This window comes from Chrysemys picta, chromosome 18 (genome assembly GCF_011386835.1).
Source record: "Chrysemys picta bellii isolate R12L10 chromosome 18, ASM1138683v2, whole genome shotgun sequence".
Classification (NCBI taxonomy): domain Eukaryota; kingdom Metazoa; phylum Chordata; order Testudines; family Emydidae; genus Chrysemys; species Chrysemys picta.
The window spans coordinates 13692033-13705363 of NC_088808.1; the positions used below are offsets into that span (position 1 = coordinate 13692033).

A 13331-nucleotide genomic window follows, 5' to 3' on the forward strand; every position below is an offset into this window, starting at 1 on the left:
CGCTCCAAGCCAGTTGGGAATGATGCCGGTTAGAGCTGGGATTTGGAAGTGAAAGACAGCAACTGGGGATTTGGCTGTTGGAATTTGAGAGGTGAGAATGGCAGTTGTTAGTGGGAATCATAGAGAGAAGAAAGCTGAAAAAAGTGCAGTGACAACAGTAGGAACCATCTGAGGGGGAGAGAGGGATCAGATAGGGAGGTGTTACTGACATGGTGGGTAAAATGTGTAAGAAGAGCCATATGAAAAGGAGGCATAGAAAGAAAAGGAAGAGAGCAAGAAAACCAAGGGAACCAGGGACAATGCAAGAGGCCAGAGGGTGGCAGAGAAACAGCAGACTGAAAAATCCAGTGGAAAAGATGAACTTCTGGTTCGCTCACTCTGCGCTGAGCATATGAGGATACTGAATCGCCTTCTGACCTGATCTATGTTTAAATTACTCAAAGAGTAAGCACTGTACATTTGGGGATGAAACACAACAAAGTGACTGAATCCATGTTTTAAGTGCAAAATGGAATTCAACAGTAACTAGAGCCATGACCGGCAACTCCAGAACATAAAAAATATTTGTTTACAATCGATATCTAGTCTCCTAGGCCCTCTGCTATCTCAATCAAGTGAGCTGAATGCAATTGAAAAGCTCTCTAAATGCTCGTTGAGACGCAGGCTAACGGAAGCATTTGAAGCTGTGGCCTAGGCCTTTTCAAATAGCAACAAGATGGCAGTGACCTGTGCTCGCTATTCACTTACAACTGGATAGGAATTGCTAATCGAGATAGAATCGATAATTGGTCTTTGCTATGAGCCAACCAGTGCCTCTCAATTTAACCTTTCAGAAAATGTTACATGTTGGGTTTAGAAGTACAAAGAACACGAAGCAGTACAATTATTATGAGCGATTGACAGTCAGGTGAACCCTGAACCCCATTGCTGAGTGACATTGCTGCATAGCTATCAGTAGCTCCCTCAAGAGTACATCGTTTTTCTGTTGTGACAGATTGTACAGAGCAGGGTTCAGACAGCCCGTGATACACTGTCCCCTTGGGGCACTGGGCCAGAGCAGGAGGTGGTAGGTGTATACTGCACACAGCTGATGTTGTGACTAAAATGGCTGCATGGCTAGGAGAGCGGGCATGCATAGGCCACCATGCCAGCTCGTTACTGGGGGGATACCTGCGGGGCCATCACCAGCGCAAGGCCACTGGCGGGAGCGTGTTTGGGGACAGGAGAGCTGCAAGGTCATCACCTGGGGGCGCGGCAGCCTATCCGTGTGCACAGCCGTCGAATGCCGGGCGAAACCAGCCACGTGTGTGAGCGAGCGCGACCTCTGCAGCGCGCGCCGCCGTCCTACTTTCCCTCTCCCGCGCCCGCCTCTCGCGCCGTCCTCTGTGCCTTAGCCCTGAGCTCCGTCCCCCCTCTCCCTGTGCGCGAGGCGCGGCCAATGGGAGCATAGCGTGGGGAAGCTGCGGAGGCGGGGCCCGCATGGAGTCTGGTGCGGCTGCGCACAGAGCTGACCGCCCCTCTATGTTCAGGACGGGAGGGGGGGGTGTCTACGCCTGCGCATAACAGCGTTTGTCTCCCATGCCCGAGTGGTGTTTTCTGCGCCTGCGCCATGCGCCTCCCGCTCCCCAGTGGCCGGGAGGGGGGATTGCTGCGCGTGCGTAGTGTGGCCCTCGTACCCCTGTGCCCCGGAGGGGGGGTTGCTGCGCCTGCGCACAACGCTGCCCGCCCCTCGCTAGCAGTAGCAGCAGTAGGAGGAGGCGGTGTTGGTCCCGGCTGGGGCGATAGCGTGAGGGTGCCCGAGCGCCGCTGTTGCCCCCTTTTATCCGGGAGCCCCAGGTCCGGGCCGAGGAGGAGGAGGCGTCCCGGCCGCGGAGGGAGTCCGAGCGGCGGCAGCAGCAGGAGTCTGTGCCCGGCCCCCCCTGCGCTCAGTCCCGTTACAACCCCCTCCCTCCGCGCTCCGCAGCCACCAACATGTCGGCGCCGGCGGCCAAAGTCAGTAAGAAGGAGCTGAACTCCAACCACGATGGGGCCGACGAGACCTCAGGTGAGGCCGGGACGGGGGAGGGAGGGGAATGGCGGCGGCGGCCGCCGCGGCCTCCTCCCCACACGGCGCTGCACCGACCGCCATTTTCCCCAGCCACACGGGCCGCGGCCGGGCCGGAGGCGGGAAGAGCGCGGGGTCGGCCGGGCGGATGTGCAGGCCTCAGCCGCGGCAAGAGGAGGCCATGTTAGCGCCCTTTTGTCTGTACTGCCCGGCCTCCTTCTCCACGGGCGCGGGCGGGGGGCGCTGCGGCCTGCGCGGAGCAGCGGGACCCCCCCCCTCCTGGAGCAGCATCCGCGGAGCCTCATTGTGCTCCGCCGCCGCCATGATGCTTCGCCGCCTTCTGGTCTCGGAGCCGCTACTGCTGCATGGTGCTGCCCGGCCGCGCAACGCGGGGATGGAGCGGCGCTTTCTCCGTGCCTGGTGTGGCCCGCCCGGCTGGGGAGCCACGCGCTACTCGTGCAGCAGCGGGATGCGGCTGCCCGCCCGTCCCCACGTGCGATCCTAGCAGCCCGTGTGTATTGAGAGGTCGGTACTCGGTTCCCCGCACCGTGGGGTTTGCATCAGTCGCCGCCATAGGGGGGACTTGCCCCCCCCCCGGTAAAGCCTGTCGGTTCCCGCCACCCATGGATCTTAACTTGTTTGGCTGGGGGTGTGGAGGTGCTCATGGCAACGAGCCTCCAGGCCAGCAGCTCTTCGCTGTGCCCGGTTCCTTTCACACACGTGCTTCCCGCACCTGAGTTTTCATATGTAATGGGGGCGGGGGAGAGAAGACAACACCAATCTACCCATCTCCGGCCGCACGGTGGGGGTAGGGCTTGGCTCTGAGACCCCCACAGGAAACAACTATCCAATAACACGAAATCCTGTGTGTTCGCAAACTAATCGGGGGAGGGTTGCCTGTTCCGCACTTTTACAGCTGCTTCCCGCTACCTTTCGTTAATCTTAAAATACTTTAGGCAAACAGCCATTCCTTAATCAAGAGCTCCAGCAGCCTCTGCCGAGTTAAAGTTCTGATTAGAAAATATCCACTTCACAGTGGTTTTGAAATATTTACCCCAAACTCTTCTGAAACATGCCTTTTAATTGTGGAAAACAGCATTCCCAATTGTACTGTTTTAATTAGCGTTTTGTATCTTCTTTTTTTTTTCTTTAGTATTAAGTTCACTTAACTGATTCAATTTCTGTAAATGTGTTCAGTTTAGAAAGAATGATTTGGTGTATAATTTTAGTAAATTATTAAACTATTGTTGTTTCAACAGATCGACTATAAAATTTACCGAGTGTATATGACTATATATTGTGAATTAGCATGGTACCTGGTTTGAGCCCCCTTTAAAAAAAAAAAAAAGGCAAAGCTTTACAGCAAACTTCAGAGACTTCACTTAGCAAGTTCAGTTAGTAAAAAACAGTAGTTTTACAAAGTCAGATAAACCTTGTCCTCAAGTAGAAATAATCATTTAAATGCCATCCAGAATAGTGGTAAAGGTTGTAAAAGTACACTTTTCTGATTTTTCTCAACTGGCGTCATACATTATTGAGATCTCTTTTCAAGAACTTATGGAGTTTGATGGATTTATTTTTCTTTCAGAAAAAGAGCAACAGGAAGCAATTGAACATATTGATGAAGTACAGAATGAAATAGACAGGTAAATTATTAAAAGAAGCTTTTCAATAATTTAAATTGTTTTAGCAGAACTGGGAAAAAATAACTCGTAATAAAAATGCTTTGGTAACTGAAGTAGTGTATGTAATTCTCACACTTTCCAAAATCTCAAAAGCATATTAGTGGTTTCACGTGATTATAAATAAAAAGCATTTACTGTATATATGATCAAAACTTTGAAGGTGTAATCTTGTGTCCTATTTAGCTGTGTACAACTAAACTAGCTGGGCCTTAAGATGTAACTTGACTTTTAATACTTGAAATAGATTGTGATGACTTTAAAATGGCTTTGACAGTATAGATCTGGCCCTCATTGCATCTATTGAAATTTACACTGGAGTGGTAAACTATATAACTTCACAGGTCACTGACGGCTTAGGCCCTGATGCCTGCTCCAGGCAAACAGACACCCTTCTCACTACCCTCCTAAACTGACTAATGAACCTCCAAGTGGACACAGGTCTACCTGAGAGGAGCATTTGCAAGATTAGGACCTTACTGTGTAACAAACTCTTTTAGAACTTTTTTTTTTTTTTTTTTTTTGGGTCGTCTTAAAAGGCTCTCTTTGTGGTGCACAAACTTATTTTGTTTTTATCTTGTTTCTCCGGCAAATAATAGGAGGAGGGGCAATGAGCTTGAATCTGATCCAGTATCATGTGTCAAAGTTCACCAGTCTTTCTAAACTAGATATTTAGAAATTTTAATAGTGTTCTGCTTTCAATTTAGAGCCCAACCTTGCAAATGCCACAGAGCATAGTGTTTGCTAGTGGTGTAGTTTCTGTTGAGTCAATGGGATTACTCCTGATAGTACACACTAAATAGTGTTTGCATGATTGGACCCCTTGTTTTTGTTTGACATATTTCAGGCAGGGTTGATTAGTTTAATTAAATCATCCATTCTAGTTTTGGACTATCTACTGATTTTGCACCTTGTTTAAACTTCAGATCCCCATGCTATGATACAGTTGTTAATGTGAATCTTTCCTTTCCTTTAGACTGAATGAACAAGCAAGTGAGGAAATTTTGAAAGTAGAACAGAAATACAACAAACTCCGCCAACCATTCTTCCAGAAGAGGTCAGAACTGATCGCCAAAATCCCAAACTTCTGGGTAACAACATTTGTTAACCACCCACAAGGTATGTTCCGGTGCTTTTTGGGGGGAGGGGGGGCAATCATGGAAGTTTGTTACGTTATGTATGCATTTTAATCCTTTGGTTCAGAAAATTGCTTAGATTTTTGTTTTCCTCAATTAACAACAGTGACTTCTGTTTGACTATATGCCTAGAGCTTCCTTTTGAGGCGATAATGCTATCAATGGAAGCAGTTTATCCATTTCTACTTCTATTGTCCCAAAGATTTTCTTCCCCTTATGTTTTGAATCCAAGAACAAGCTTGATCACCATTATTAGGACTCCACCATTATACTTTTTATCATCCTCTTAAGTGAAAGAGAATACACCTTCAACAACCTTTTCAGTGCTCTTTTCTGGACGATTTTGCAGAGTATCAGAGGGGTAGCCATATTAGTCTGGATCTGTAAAAAGCGACAGAGTCCTGTGGCACCTTATAGACTAACAGACATATTGGAGCATAAGCTTGCACCCACTTCGTCAGACGCATGCACATGTATTGCAGAGAGTACTTTATAGTGACCTCTGGGGGCCAGTGGCTCTTTTGGGCTTTCTCTAAAGATGGGCTGGGACAAGTAAACAATATACCAAATGTCCTATTAATTCAACTTTCCGTGACAATTTCTTATAATGTTTGCTGCAAAATAACCTATATAAATAGCTTTGTAATGCAAGATTCCTAATTCTACCATAGTATCTGCACTGTTGGGGGAAGAAGATGAGGAGGCACTGCATTATTTGACCAGAGTTGAGGTGACAGAGTTTGAAGACATCAAATCAGGTTACAGAATAGATTTTGTAAGTATTATGGACAGTCTTCATTTAATGTTGTGCCATTTTTATTTGCATGTAACCTGCATCAGAGAACAGTAGCATAACTTAGTATTTCAAAACTTGTAGTACTTAACATTTTTTAGTTAACATATCTGGTATGCTATAGATAAATATGCAATCCTAACTTTATTCTTTCCACTCTACAGTATTTTGACGAGAATCCATACTTTGAAAATAAAGTTCTCTCCAAAGAGTTTCATCTGAATGAGAGTGGAGATCCGTCTTCAAAATCAACTGAGATCAAATGGAAATCTGGGAAGGCATGTATCTTTACTGGGGGCGGGGAGGAATTAAATAATTGCTCCACTTCAAACAGTGGCAGTGAGTGCTAGGTGCTTTACTGTCTCTGTGCTTTGATGCAAAAACAAAACAAAAAAACACACACACACAATCCATTCCTGCTGGATGAAGCCCAAGGATATAGATAGTGAGGCTGCATCTAAGCTGAGGCTTGTAGTTAATTCTCTCACTTTGTTGCACGCCAGTGGAAGTGCTAGTGAAGGCCAGTTGTCAGTATTTCTACAAGCATGTCAGTTAAACTGCTCAGAGTAGGCCTAAAAATTACAGTGAAGTGTATGGTTTAAAAAGAAAACAAATCCATACTAGTACTCCCAACCTTTTTAGGGAATTCTCCCACAGTTGATCTAACATCAGTGCTACAGTTCTCATTGTAAACAAGGCCTAATTTAAACCAGATTACAACTACCTGTCCAATTTCAATATTATGCTAAAAGTTTGGGTGGCCACTTGGTCTTTGTAAAGAAACTAGCAAAGCTTTTTATCTGAGTTGTTTTTCTAGCATTTGCCAGTTACCATCTATATAGTTAATGCTTTCTTTGTAGTTCATAAGTTACATGTACATCTTGTGGAACTTCTGAATTAGGAGCTCATTTCCTGCACCTCACAAAAGTAAACTACAATGCTGCAAATGAGTCAATTTGAATGTCATAGTTGGATCTGTTGGAAAACTGCATCACACGACAGTCAAAATTTTAGTATTTTCCTCTGCTGTTCTGGGGTCTTCCAGCAATAACTTACATCTTGCGGTACCTTATGGTCATTCAGCTAATTATTAAAACAAGCTGACTTATTGCTGTCCATAAGATTGCATAAGCAAGTATATCTTGGGCGCAAAGTGTCTCAACAAAGCAGCAGCTAGAAGTCTGTACACATTAAGTGGCGAAGTAAAAGGTCCAGAGTTACCTCTGGATAGTCATCTGTTTTCCAGGTGTATAAGACAGGACACGACAGAGGTATTGGTCTCAAAAGGGGTGAGGTTAACTCATCATATCCTCTTGCTAGTGAATATGTTGTAGTAGCTTAAAAAGTGAGTTGTGTGGTTTTTCCCCCTTGCGATTGCTACAAAGGAGAAATAGGAAATTTAAAAGGGGGAAAACTCCAAGGATAAAAGACTTAAATCCTTAATCTATTTTATGAAGAAAACAAAGGATGAGCCCATCCTAGGAGGAGAGAAAAGCAAGAGGGGAGTGTTAAGACAATGCCTTATAAAAAGGCCTACAGGAGTGATGGGCAGCCCGTGGACCACACGAAACCCATCAGGGTAATCCGCTGGCAGGCCACAAGACAGTTTGTTTACATTAACCGTCTGCAGGGGCACGGCCGCCCGCGGCTCCCAGTGGCTGCGGTTCGCTGTTCCTGGTCAATAGGAGCTGCTGCGCGGGCTATTTGAGAGCTTCCTAAATTGCTTGTGCCTAATGTTAGCATTTAAATAGTTCTAACAAGTCTTGAAATTAGCATTTCAGTAAATGGTTTGAGTCATACCTTTGCCACTGTGTGGCTGGGAACATTAACAAAGGTCAACAGGTAGTCTTTTTGAATTGTCAGTATTTCAGTAGAGAAAGCGTGGAAAATTTGCATTCTGAGTAGCAAAAATACTTAAAATTGAGGGCTTTTTTACTACCACTGGCACTATTCATGGGAAATGGTAGCTGAAACTCCTAGCTATGTGGTGTCAACTGGTACATGCCTTGGGGCTCTGTATAATTTTGTCTCTTACACACCTCTCCTTGAAAAAGAACAAGTAGTATTTGGTTGCGTAGATAAGCAGGTCTCCAAACGCATCTTGTGAAACATTGTCAGGAAATTCTTTCAGGAAAATGCTTAACTTTCTCTTCTTTTTCAGGACCTGACAAAGCGCTCAAGCCAGACACAGAACAAGGCCAGTAGGAAGAGGCAGCATGAAGAACCAGAAAGTTTCTTTACCTGGTTCACTGACCACTCTGATGCAGGTGCTGATGAACTAGGAGAAGTCATCAAAGATGACATCTGGCCAAATCCGTTACAATACTACTTGGTACGTGTAGAGTTGAGCTGTTTGTAACAGTGTTCTTGTGGCTATGTCAGAATTAATTTGATCAATGCAGTAACATTGTATATGTGTTTCTAATTAAGGTTCCTGATATGGATGATGAAGAAGGTGAAGGAGAAGAAGATGATGATGATGATGAAGAGGAAGAAGGGTTGGAGGATATTGATGAAGAAGGAGATGAAGATGAGGGGGAAGAAGATGAAGATGATGATGAGGGAGAAGAAGGAGAGGTGAGAACACATTTTTTTCCAAATCAAGGAGTTGAATAGATCCAATTAAATCCTGTTTAGGAACAGCATTGAATTTATCTTGTTGATAAATGTTAAGGAGTTATTGACACTCTATACAGTCTGCTGTTATGTTTTTCAGAGGGGAGTTTGTGTAGGTGGTAACAGTCCTTGCGACTTGAGCAATGATTTTAGTGTACTTAGATTTTTATTAGTGAGTTACTGGGTTTTAACCTTATTCCATAAATAGTTTTTTTTTTTTTTTTAAATGCATCCAGTTTTACTGGGTTTCACCTATTATATACACTTTACTCTGGACTATTGCTGATTTTTCTGTGAATGTGTCCTCATTTTGGGAGTGCTAGGGATGATCCCACCTCTGCTACTTTCACAATCTCCAGTGATTTAAAGTTTGGAATTAATTCTCACCCAGTAACTGGGAATGTTGCACTGTTTCATTTGTTATAATTAATTTATTAACCATTTAGCTTTTGTTATTGAGTTACATGAAACTGCCTTTTAGACAAACAGAAGGCTTTGGACATTATGCACGTAGACACATAAGGTGCTTGATTTTAGATGCGGTAACTAAGATCTGCTGAGCAATATTCTTGTTAGTATCTAAATAGTATTTTATTTAATCTCTTCATTGAACTTCTGACTCTCTTGTAAGTTATTTACTTAGACTTTTACTATTCTTTAAGACTGCCTAGTCAAAGCTCTGGGCACCTTTAGCAGTCTCTTCAATATTCACTAACAAATAGTTCTGTCAATTTTCATCCAAATCATATGTCCCAGCAATAACATGGAGATCAAACTTTATCCAGCCTTACCTATTTCCATATGGAGGAGGGAGAAAACATGAGCTTTTCAACCCATCCTGCAAGAATAACTGCAGGGCTTTTTAGAGTGGTCAAAAATTCTGGTTAATTGCTGTTTGAAAGTCAAGGCTGTTTGGAGTTTGAATGTACTGACTCCCGCACCTTCTCTCCCCCCACCCTCCAAAAAAAGTGACTAGATTTTAACTGTTTCTTTTCTTTCAACAGGAAGATGAAGGAGAAGATGACTAATTAAACACTGATGGATTCCAACACCCACCCCTCCTTTTCTTACCTTTTTAATTTTTCTCCAGTCCCTGGGAGCAAGTTGCTGTCTTTTTTTTTATTTTTATTTTTTTTCCCCCACCCTTGTGCTCAGTCGCCTTGTTCTCTTGAGGTCTCTTTTTCTCTCCTCTACACCATGGTTCACCATTTTATTTTTGGGGAAAATACCCTGAGCAGAATACAGTGGAAAATAAAATCTCTACCAGTTTCTGTTCCAAGTTCATTTTTATCCCTTTCTGTCTCAAAACAAAAACTGTTTATGGAATCAACACACCATGTTCTGTGGGAAAAAAGAAAACCTTCTGCTCCCTTCACTCTGCTGGAAGCTGAAGAGTGCTAGGCCCCTGTGTAGTAGTGCATAGATTCTAGCTTTTTTCCTTCTTTCTCTGTATATTGGGCTCAGAGATTACAGTGTCTCTATGTGAATATGGACAGTTAGCATTTACCAACATGTCTGTCTACTTTCTCTTGTTTAAAAAAAATTAAAAAACTAAAAAAAATGGGGTATAGAAGGTCAGCAAGGGTGGGTTTCAAATGTTTGGGTGGGTTAAGTGGGCATTTTGACAACATGGCTTCTTCTCCTTTGGCATGTTTATTGTGATGTTTAACAAACATCCTTGCAGTTTAAGATGACACTTTTAAAATAAAATCTTCTCCTAATGATGACTTTGAGCCCTGCCACTTGATGGAGAATCAGCAGAACCTGTAGGATCTTATTTGGAATTGACATTCTCTATTGTAATTTTGTTCTTGTTTATTTTTAAATTCTTTTTTTTTTTTTTTTTTTTTTTGGTTCACTGGAAAGGAAAGAAAGATGCTCAGTTTTAAACGTTAAAGTGTACAAGTTGCTTTGTTACAATAAAACTAAATGTGTACACAAAGGGACTAATGGTCTTCACTGAACAAAACATGTTTCTGATTTTTCTTGCTCATTTTCCCATATATTATCAATATTTTTTGTCTGTAGTTAATAATTTAACACTTGTTGATATGTGGTCAGAATATCTGTATTGCAAGATAACCTCATGGCTGTATGGATTTAACCTGAATTTAAATTGTTAGATAGTGTTCATATCTGGGAAAAGTGTTTAATTTAGGTGTAATTTAGCATAAATTATCTGATACTATCAATAAGTTGCTGTCAGACTTCCTATCAATAATCACTATAAATTGGCAGTCATTACTGTAATCTGCACATTGTTTCTCTTAGTTTGATATCTCCATAGGAATGGGTTGTGGTTACATTCCTTGTATGTTACATTAATGGAGTCTTTAAATGTTCCCTCGTGCACCAAAAAAAACACCTGATGCTCTAATAATAAAGAAATGTGCAGATTTAAACACTCTCATTAGTGATGTAAATGAGATACCACATATCTCTGATCTCTAATAAATCAGATCACTGAAAAGACCATGCAAACTCAAATTGAATGATCAGAGGTTAATGTTTATAATCCATTTGGTAATAACTTTCTGAGTTGAGACGTTAAATCTGTTTGAATTACACATTCAGGCTGATTGTACTCTTTTCAAACACGGAAGAATCTTACTCTGCTAAATTACATCTCACAAGGAAGTGGTTACTTTGCATGTGGAATTTCAGTGCCATACAACCTCCAATCTATGCTGTTTATATTTTCAAATATGTGAGCTAATAAAATGCAACCTGTTTTGATTTAAAAGTATCAACTGCCTAAAATCTACATCTAGAATTAACCAGAATAGCAAGTGGCAAAGTGTGATGAAACCTCTTCTAGCAATAATTAGCATTTATACAATTACTTTAAAAAGTAGAATGCCATATAAACTAACCTCATTTAAATGGATATTTTAAAACCTGTATAGAACAATTTTAGTACTAAATCATTGTATAAGTGTCTTCTCCTAATAATGGGTTCTCAGGATGGGGGTCCTCACTCTTATGGGGAAAAAGGTTGTTTTAGCCTGTCATAGCATCACGTATGTATTTTGTGGTGCTAGAGAATTAGTGCTATAGAGTAAGGTTATTCTCTTGAGTGGTATTCCACAGTGGGGAGAGGCACTCCTTAAAAGACTGAACCAACTCATTTTGTTCAATGACAGTTGGGTTGGACCTACTGCCCTAGTCCACTTCATTTTTTTGCATCAATTTTAAATAACTCCATCTTTTAACCAATTTAGTTACATTAGTGCTAAAACTGTAGACAAACTGTTGCTCTGCAGCTTGTGTAGCCATTTATGTAGTACAAAGTAAAATGCTACTAGACCTAACTAAATTGTGCTTATTTAGGGAGAAATCTCTATTCTATCAGAAAGAGTGCATGAACTATCTCCCCCTATATTGCAAGACCTATAAAGTTGCATAATCTTCTTTTCCCCAGGACACACACAATAAGGTGGTACAGCTAAAGACCAAAGTCAAAAAGTGAGATGGGGGGGGGGTGTCAAATGCCCCTCCAAGTTCGAAAACAAAAAATTATTAGTACTATACAGGTGGCAAAACAATCCCACTATTGTGTGCAGATAGAACAGTGGTTTAACTTCCTGGTGAAACTACTCTACATTTCAGTTTTATTCATTGCAACAGTAAGAGTAAACAACCTTTGAACTGCTAGTAATATTACTTTCATTCTAGTAAACTTTTATCAGCTAGTAGTGGAAAAAATTAATTTGAGTAGGGATTAAAACACTTTCCAGATTTAAAAATACAGCCCTAAGTGCCCATCTAGTGCTCTAAGCACCTATGTGGAAAAACTCAGTTACCTATTTAGAAGTGCCCATTCTTTGACCTGTTTTGTTAAGCTTAGTAGATACTTGTAATTACCCATCAGTGTATTATAGAAATATGTTTTTAAAGGATAGAAATGTCCTTGTAACAATTAGGGTCAAATACAAGTTCTGCAATTCTCATAAATTAAGACAGGAAGAGGGATCTCTAGTACATTCCTTAAAACCTTTAATCATTTTCTGAGGTAAGCTATCCTTATGAATTATCTTGGCAGAACATTTATCATGAGCTTCTCAATAGAGGTCAGAATTCTCCTATTTAAGCTAATGGACGCTGGCTTTAACTTCCAGTATGACAGATGTCTGAGTTAACGGTTTACAATTTAGAAATTGAAGCATTTAATAAAGTTTTTGCATATGTATTTAACCAGTATGATATGAAGAAAACATATGGAAGAACTTCCATATTCTTATGGTTGAAGTTTAATAGATAAAGGAAGCAGAAGTGTCTGACACTCCTGTAAATTCTAATGCCAGATCTTAAACATATGCACATGGGAAATACATATAGATTGCAGAATTAGTAAATTTAGCACAAATGTTTTCATTCCAAATGTATAGCATCTCACTTATTATTTTCTTATTAGTCGGTGTGTGAAAATGTGAATGCCAGACTTCCTCTATCAGCAGGCAGAATGGTAGGCATGTGCATGAGTGATTAGAAATTGAGGCCTATATTTATTCACTTATTGCTTTGAATTTGCAAATACTTTCCAGTTCTTTCTATTTGAAGAGAAAGTGGACCAGGTTAGTACATTTTTACTGATGCACCAAATTACACCAAACACCTTAGCCACTGCCTATGAATTTTAAAACCATAATGCTGATCTTCGTTGGCTTGCAAGAAGATATTTTTATGCCTTTATTTCTGCTGTACCAATACAGTTAGAGCTTTCAAGAAAGCGTTTGCTGTGACTGGTAAATAGATTAAAGGACACTCAAATGTCATTTTTTGGTAGAATACGCTCAATAATATAGTGATTTTTTTAAATTCCTTTTAAATATTAGTTGAGGGTATTTTTCTATACTTAATATTTATAAAGGTTAGTAAGGACCAATTAATTAAGGCCCATATCCTGCATCAGGCTGTGTTATGGGGTAGATCTTCCAATTATGAAGTTCAGTTCTCTTTCATGGGACTGTGGGCTCAGGGAAGGTGTAATTAAAGGACTATGCACAAAGAGCTGTCAATTGCAAAAAAGAAACACAATTTTCTAAGCTTATAGTATTTTA

At 41.4% G+C, this 13331-nt stretch overlaps 2 protein-coding genes across 9 annotated transcripts in view; one reads left to right on the top strand and one right to left on the bottom strand.

The window, feature by feature from the left end:
- Positions 1-1731, bottom strand: part of DYNC2I2 (dynein 2 intermediate chain 2) — a 39059-nt gene extending 37328 nt beyond the window's left edge. For 4 of the 7 annotated variants that reach the window (XM_065572307.1, XM_065572304.1, XM_065572305.1 and 1 more), the window contains exon 1: positions 1244-1451. The gene's annotated coding sequence lies outside the window, so the exon portion shown is untranslated. Of the gene's footprint in view, positions 1-1243 lie in introns of all 7 variants that reach the window. The other 3 variants (XM_065572303.1, XM_065572306.1, XM_065572302.1) reach the window with 1 other exon arrangement.
- Positions 1628-11014, top strand: SET (SET nuclear proto-oncogene). Of its 2 annotated transcripts, none has more exons than XM_005293414.5 (8): positions 1628-2044; positions 3633-3690; positions 4703-4845; positions 5534-5637; positions 5820-5933; positions 7817-7987; positions 8086-8232; positions 9276-11014. In XM_005293414.5, the coding sequence occupies exons 1-8, from the start codon at positions 1972-1974 to the stop codon at positions 9297-9299; spliced, it is 834 nt and encodes a 277-aa protein (XP_005293471.1). In that variant the 5' UTR covers positions 1628-1971; the 3' UTR covers positions 9300-11014. The 2 variants fall into 2 exon arrangements, with proteins under 2 accessions (XP_005293471.1, XP_042710147.1); XM_042854213.2 differs by lacking the exon at positions 1628-2044 and adding an exon at positions 2139-2569.
- The last annotated feature ends 2317 nt before the right edge of the window (positions 11015-13331 follow it).

What these genes read in the sequence shown, in the direction of transcription:
- SET (XM_042854213.2), top strand. Translation starts at nt 2,410, where the DNA reads ATGGTGCTGCCCGGCCGCGCAACGCGGGGATGGAGCGGCGCTTTCTCC. An exon ending in CAGGTTACAGAATAGATTTT is followed by an intron (nt 5,638 to 5,819) that starts GTAAGTATTATG and finishes TCCACTCTACAG; the next exon opens with TATTTTGACGAGAATCCATA. An exon ending in TCAAATGGAAATCTGGGAAG is followed by an intron (nt 5,934 to 7,816) that starts GCATGTATCTTT and finishes CTTCTTTTTCAG; the next exon opens with GACCTGACAAAGCGCTCAAG.